Source organism: Vespa mandarinia, chromosome 5 (assembly GCF_050613455.1).
Source record: "Vespa mandarinia isolate Hongniang chromosome 5, ASM5061345v1, whole genome shotgun sequence".
NCBI lineage: Eukaryota > Metazoa > Arthropoda > Insecta > Hymenoptera > Vespidae > Vespa > Vespa mandarinia.
Genome location: NC_140814.1, coordinates 4,750,001 through 4,757,500, shown reverse-complemented (window position 1 = coordinate 4,757,500; position 7,500 = coordinate 4,750,001). Strand labels below are relative to the sequence as shown.

Here is a 7,500-nt window from a genome sequence, read left to right as displayed (position 1 = left end):
GTCCAGGGTCCCACTTTGGCTAGCACCAGTCATCCTCGTCGCTGTCGGAATGTCTTGACCTATATTAATTTAATGAAATATTAATTTAATTAAATATTACAATAATGTCTAATAAAGACGAACGATTTATAAATAATCTTTATACGATAACGATACTTTATGATTTTATTAAATTTCTATTTATTTGGGAGAAAAAAAAAGAAAGAAAAATTAAAAGAAAAACAAGAAAACGATAAATCCTTCTTCGATCATACAAATTTATTTTCTTCTTCTTTTCGTGATTAATAAAAGCTCATTTAATCTTTATCGAATTTAATCCTTTCTTGTGAGTCAACTATTGACGACGCATATATGCGTTTATCAATCTTTTTTTTCTTCTTTTTTACCTCTTTCACGTTTGAAGTTATTTCAAGTTAATAATATGATTTACAATTTAATGCTTCGAATAACACGATTAATTAATTCTTGTATTATTTAATTAATTGCACCTTGCACATTTGCGAAAGAAAAAAAGAAAAAGTATTCCGTTCCTTAGCGATCGAAAATGAATGAGTTCATTTGAATTTCTTCATAATTTCATTGAAAAAGAAATTGACAAGTATGTAAAGTTTGATGAACGATATATAAATGAGAAAAGATTTTTACCTTGGCATACGTTGCTTCGATTGGGGCTGCGGTTTGTAACCGTTCGGCACAGGACTCGGAAGTAGACGACCTCCTCGGCCCATTGCCACGGCCTGCTCAAAACTGAGCAGACAGTGACTCGGTTGCATCGGTGGTTGCATATGACCTGTAGTAGGATGAGGTATGCCAACCGGTACCGCCGGTACATGCGGACCTCCTACCATGTGCGGTCCGTGAGTCGGCGATGCGTTAAGCTTTGGGAAATTAATATTCGCCGGTTTTAATTGCAACGTCGACGGTTTGTTAGGCGTCGGTGGTAATCGACGGCCTCTTCTTGCTACCAAAACCGGATAGCTGTGTTGATGCGACGGATGACGATGATGATGATGGGGATGTGCCGGTGTACGACCACCGATAGGACTTGGACTCCTAGAGCGTTGTTCCAAGCTGGTCGTACCATAATGTTCCCCACGATCTATCCGATGAACCGGACTGGGTGATCTCGCGGGACTTGTCGAAGCGCTCCATGGACCTAACAAAAATCATTATTCAATGACTTTTTCATTTTCCGAATTGTTTCAGCATTATTCCGTTCTTTTTTTCATCCTTTTTTTTCTTTTTCCTTTTTTCTTTTTTATATTCGAACGAGAGAAAAGAAAGGAGAATTCGCTTTCGTCAAATGACATCGACAAGAGTGTCTCGAGACGCCAAGCGAATTTATATATCGTAGATATTTACATATGTAGATAATTTACATAAATGATAAATAGGCATAGTTTTTTTTTTTTTTTTTTTCTTTTCTTTTCCAAGCAGCTCCATCTTTTTCTACTTTAGGCAGTATGTATAGCCGTCGAAATAAATTCGACCTAACGGGAGTCCGCCGGGGCGATGTATATATACATATATATACGTATATATATATATTTGTATATATATATGCTACTACTTTTCCGTAGAGCAAGTATTATTTTGTCATTATTCTTTTGTCTGAACTAAATTGACCACGTTCGTAAGGCTTACATTTTTATCTTTTTTTTTTTTATTGTTATTATTATTATGTTCTTTTTTTTTGTTGATCCCACTACAGTAGTGTAATTTGCACGATGCATCGAACACATGCTGAACCGTGCTTCTCCCGTCTACCTACGGTGTAAAATAAGGTACGGGTAAAGCCAATGGGAGGTGAGGATGGGTGAGAAAGAGGGAGGAAGAGAGATTTCTCGTTCATGCCGAGTGCCGAGGATCTTCGATCGAAAAAATGTTACAGGTATATAATATATTTATATATATATATATACCTAAATATATATATATATATATTACGTACATAATTATACGTCAATCTTTCAAGCTCGTTCCGTGAAAGCGTGCGATTACGACTAAATATGGCATCAAGGACGTTCTACTTTCGATGGGTTTGCTAAATAAAAAAAAAGAAAAGAAAAAAAAAAGAAGAAGATATAACTATACTTTTGTATACCACAAATAGCGTAGGTAGAGTTATATGTGCAGCCTTTTTTTTCTTTTTTCTTCTTTTTTTTTTTTTTTTCTTTTTTATACAAAACTAAGATAATACGATCTAGGTATACAGATAAAAGAAAGAAGAAGGGCTGTAATTTGTAATGTCCGATGGTAATAACTGTGAAGCGACGTAAAATCTATGTTGAGAAAATTTCAAGTGAACGTGTACATGTATATGTAAGTCTCTCTATGTATGTTTGTGCGTATGTATGTGTCGCTTGTATGTGCGTGTGCATCTGTAGGCCCGTGCTCTGTGTCCTTTTGTATAATAAAAGAGGATAAGGTGGTAAGACAAGACGATAAAAGCCAAACGACATCGAACATACATGTATATACATACATACATACATACATACATACATACATATATACATACATACATACAAAGTACATATGACATAAACTGCATTGGATAGGGAATGAAACGGACTTGCGAAAGAAATTACCATCGTCGTAATAGTCGCAGTGGTCGTAATAGTCTGTGTAGGCGCATAACAGAACAGAATGAAGAAACGTATTACATCGAGTTACATAGAGCCTTTTTTGCCTTCTTGCGAATAATAACCATTTATAGCGACACTCATATCCAGATTCGAATCACAGAGACACGAATCCATTTCTTCTTTCTTCTCTTTTTTTATATTTTTTTTTTTTTTTTTGAATCCGTACAAAATCTTTCATCCACTCCGATACAAATGATATCACGAAAGTGAGAAGGTGGTATGATAAGAGGAGAGATGATATATATATATATCTCGAGACGATTAAAAAAATCGATCGATTATGATTCGTGGCTCTGGATTTTCTTCTTAAAATGTGTTTATAAAAGGATTTTGTTTTGTTTCTTCTATTTCTTGTATACTTTTTATTTTTTTTTCTTCTTTTTTCTTTTTTTTTTTTTTTTTTTTGCTTCTTTTTCATTCGTTCTTTTTTTCTTTTTTTTTTTTTTCATTTCTCACTCGAGACTAACAATAAGATAGATAGAGAGAAAGAGAAAGAGAGAGAGAGAAAGAGAAAGAGAGAGAAAGAAAGAGAGAAAGATAGAGATAGAGATACACACGCGCGCGCGCGCGCGCGCGCTCACATACACACACACAGACGCACGGCACACGCTCGCGTACTGTGCGATCACGTACCTCGTATCCTATGTCGATTATATTGTATGGAATGTGGATGATGATGATGATGCCTTTGAATCTCGACGACGTTGCTAACCGTATCGCTAAAGCCTGGTCCTTCGTGATAATATCCATGATGGTCGTGCCTGTGTCGCCTTGGCGATGGCGATCTGTGGATGATCGGCGAATGTCTTCTATTAAAGAACAATGTAACCATGTCAATATACGATATCAGGTTAAACGATCGATCGAGTAACGTCATTTAAATATTATAACATAATAGAAAATTGTTATATTATATTTATCATACATCCGTTGGCATTTACTCGTTATCAAATCTCGTATCGTTGTTCGGTCAATGTAAAAAATTTTTTACAAAGATTTATTTAAATTGTATCTATTCGTTCGATTTTATATTACGAACGACAAATACGTTCATGAAATATTATAAGGATGGGATTTAATAATATTGATATGATATACGATAAAAATGTTTTGATCATATAATTATATCAGAATTTTTTTATGATAACGAATGAAAAGTTTTCTTTAAATTGATATAAAAATATATTAATAATATATCTACCTTAAGCTTGGCGATCGCGAATGATGTCTCGGTGGATGCGTCGACGGATGATGGGGATGAAGTCTCTCACTGAAATGCGTTAGACTCTCGATACTACCGGCACGCGAGTCGCTAACTACGACATCCTGCAGGTCCATCTAAATGAATAAGATCGATCAGTATTATATTATATTTGTATGATTTGAGAACAATCGATTGGGACACCCTTGTTCTCTTTTTCTTGCTTTTTTTTTTCTTTTTTTTGTTTTTTTTTCTTTTCTTTTTTTCCCCCCTACTGGTCTTTCTTTTGTTTTGTAATTTTTGTTTCTTTTTCTTTTTTTTCTTTTTTTTTCTTTTTTATTTTTCATTTAAGAAAACTCGATGATTCTTTGCCCGCATTTTATTCGATTTAAAAAGATCACCCGATTTCGCTAAGCTCGAGACGCCTTTTGCCTCCGATCGTTAGTGCCACGTTATGTGTTACGATCTACTCTATACTCCTTCTCTACTTAATATCTACTTAACGTAGAATTATCCTCGAAAAATATATATCTATGTATGTATATATATATTATATATATATATATATATATATATATATATATAAAATATATATAAATCGAATCGGTGAAAACAAAGTCGAATAAATAAAGAGCAGAGTAGTCGATGTACAGACGTGTATTAGATCATTCGCAATTTTTTGGTGTGTTTCGCTTTATTTTGCTTTTTGCTTTTTTTTTTTCTTTTTTTTTTTTTTTTTTAATTTTTGTTTTCATTCCATTCTTTTTCTCTTTTATTTTCTCTCCTAATAAATCTATGTTAGTAAAAGCATGCAAACTTTCCAAAAAAATCTCATCGCATGCAACATGCTCCTTTCCAGTGATAAATTCTGCGTGTTCGCTCGGGTGGATAGATAGATAATAAAGAGAGAGAGAGAAAGAGAGAGAGAGAGAGAGAAAGAGAGAGAAAGAGAAAGAGAGAGAAAGAGAAAAGTAATGATAAAGGATCCACTCCGAGCGATAAATATCGTTCCAATTATGTGCATCGGTACTTACCAGGAAACAATGTGAATACGGATATTTTTAAGATAAACAATGAGAAAAAGATAGATAGAGACAAACAAACAAACAAACAAACAAACAAACAAACAGACAGACAGACAGACAGACAGACAGACAAACAGACAGACAGACGAACAGACAGATAAATAGATAGAGAAGAAGATAGATAGATAAATAGTAGAGGGATAGATGGAGAAATTGAAAGAAGAGAAAAAGAAAATAAAAAGAGAAAGAAATAGATAGAGATAGAGATAGAGATAGAGATAGAGATAGATAGATAGATAGAGAGAGAGAGAGAGAGAGAAAATATATTTAATCGGAGAACGAGGTAGTCCATTTCGTCGTCTCGTCGACGATGACCACATCGTTTCGCCGAAACGGTCCTAGGGCTGAAAGCAGCTAGGGACAAGGGGGGTGGGAGGTTCTCTAATGTAGACTTAGAATCTCTAAAGAAAAATCTCTCCTGAGAGATTCGTCGGTCTCTAAAGAGCCTCGTGTCCAGGTGATGTGTACATATTTCAATCCCGTTTTCATTTCTTTTTTCTTCTTTGTCTTTCGTTTTCTTTCTTTTTTGTCTTTTTTCTTCTTCGTTCTATCGAATTGCGCAAATAAGCATTATATATATATATTTATATATATATATATATATATATATATATATATATATAAATTATGCGAAAGAAAGTGTCCAATGGTTTCTTTTCGTTTGACTTTTTTTTTCTTTTTTTGTACTTTTTGGTTTCCGTTTTTTTTTTCTCTTGTTTTTTCTTCCTCTCTCGTAGTTCTAAATGCACAAGTAATATTTATTGTGTGTTTGATATCGTGTGCGAGTTGAATAATAATTTCAAGGCCGATAATAATGTGTGTTAATAGAGGAGTCACGACATCACGCGCAATACTTTTCGACCGATCCGATCGATAGAAACGGAAAAAGGCAGGTTATATTCATTGGTAAAGAATTCATAAAATGGTTTAAAGCTATTCTTGGATATAATTGAGGCTTTTTGATCCCGGACACGTAGGACAGGACATATTGATTCGAACAGGGTAATTGTGTATCTAATTAGATCTAATAATATAACGGGATATTTATGTAAGTATCTATTTATGTACTATATAAGTAGTACTCTCTGTCGAGAATATATATATATATATATATATATATATATATATATATATATATATGTATATATATATATTTTCTTGTTTTTTTTTTCTCTCTTCGGAAGCTACGTATGTATGTATAATATGTACGGTACGTACAATACGTATGTATAATGTGTGCAAAACGTTCAGAACTAAGGGTGATTCTCTAATAGATTCTAGCGGGTGTTTCAAAAGTTCTCTTTTGGGAAAAAAGAATGAACGACGTGATTGATCACGTCCTAATCTACGAGAGAACAATTCTCTATCGTTCTAAGAGGTATATAATATTTATATATATATATAAATATAATAATAATAATAATAATAATAATAATAATAATAATAATAATAATAATAATAATAATAAGAATAATAATAATAATAATAAAAAAGGAAGTGTGTAATCATATCTTTCCAAATATTAATTTTTTTTCTCTCCAGATAAAACAATAACTGATCAGAATGATCTTAAATTATACTAAAGGCGTTCGATATAGAACTTATCCGTGATATATATATATATATATATATATATATATATATATATATATAAAGCGAAAACAATTAAAATATTTTAAAAATCAAAAAATACGATCCGATCGAAAGCGTCGAGTCTCGAATTAATTATTAATCGAACATCGTCTGAACACACCCTGTGTGTAAGTACGTTTTATATTGAATATATATATATATATATATATATATATATATATATATATATATTCAATATGAGCCGATTAAAAAAAAAAGTGCTCTTTACAATTCGTTCTAAAAATCCGTTCGGAGGTACGCGTCTCTGATTAAATAAGAAACGAACGATAATAACCCGTTATATTAATTATATATGTACGTATATGGATATATAATATACAATAGTATATATATATATATATCCTGGTTTTAGAGAAGACAGAGAGAGAGAGAGAGAGATAGGCCTATTCGAAAAATTTGACTCGAAAATGGGAAAATTTACTGCGGAATTGGATCGAGCCGAGACCTTGTGGTAACGGATCGAGGAGCGAGGTGCGTAGGTGGTCTGGTGTTGGTAGTACGAGGGTGGTCGGTGATCATGATGATGATGGTGATGGTGGTGGTGGTGGTGGTGGTGATGGTCATAGTATTGATCATTGTCGGTATCGTAGTATTGGTCGTGATGGTGATGGTAGTAGTAGTCGTGATCCTGCTGGGAGGGCACCTCAGCCAGCAATGGCTCTAGCTCGGGGGCGCGATCCTCGCCATTAACTACGAGTACAACCCCAGACCCACCCCCTCCCTGGCTACTCTCTCCGCTGCTGCCTAGTATATCGTACTGGTGGGACATCTTCCAGTTCACCTTTTTGTTTCTGAAATTAATTTAAAAATTGAAAAACAAAAAATTGATACAATACAAGTTCAATAATAATACGCAATAAATTAATAATTAATGCTTTTTAAGTATACGTCACATTTTTTGATTTTTCTTTTT

General features: G+C 33.4%; 1 protein-coding gene across 26 annotated transcripts in view; it reads right to left on the bottom strand.

The window, feature by feature from the left end:
• Window positions 1-7,500, bottom strand: part of cac (calcium voltage-gated channel subunit cacophony) — a 132,577-nt gene that overhangs the window by 4,253 nt on the left and 120,824 nt on the right. For 11 of the 26 annotated variants that reach the window (XM_085657402.1, XM_085657403.1, XM_085657399.1 and 8 more), the window contains 6 exons: window positions 7,009-7,378; window positions 3,850-3,986; window positions 3,282-3,457; window positions 2,592-2,624; window positions 646-1,156; window positions 1-59 (listed from right to left, as the gene is read on the bottom strand). The exon at window positions 1-59 is cut by the window's left edge and continues 4,253 nt beyond it. In XM_085657402.1, the coding sequence (XP_085513528.1) occupies window positions 20-59; window positions 646-1,156; window positions 2,592-2,624; window positions 3,282-3,457; window positions 3,850-3,986; window positions 7,009-7,378 (1,267 nt within the window). In that variant the 3' untranslated portion in view covers window positions 1-19. The remainder of the gene's footprint in view (window positions 60-645; window positions 1,157-2,591; window positions 2,625-3,281; window positions 3,458-3,849; window positions 3,987-7,008; window positions 7,379-7,500) is intronic. The other 15 variants (XM_085657424.1, XM_085657406.1, XM_085657426.1 and 12 more) reach the window with 9 other exon arrangements.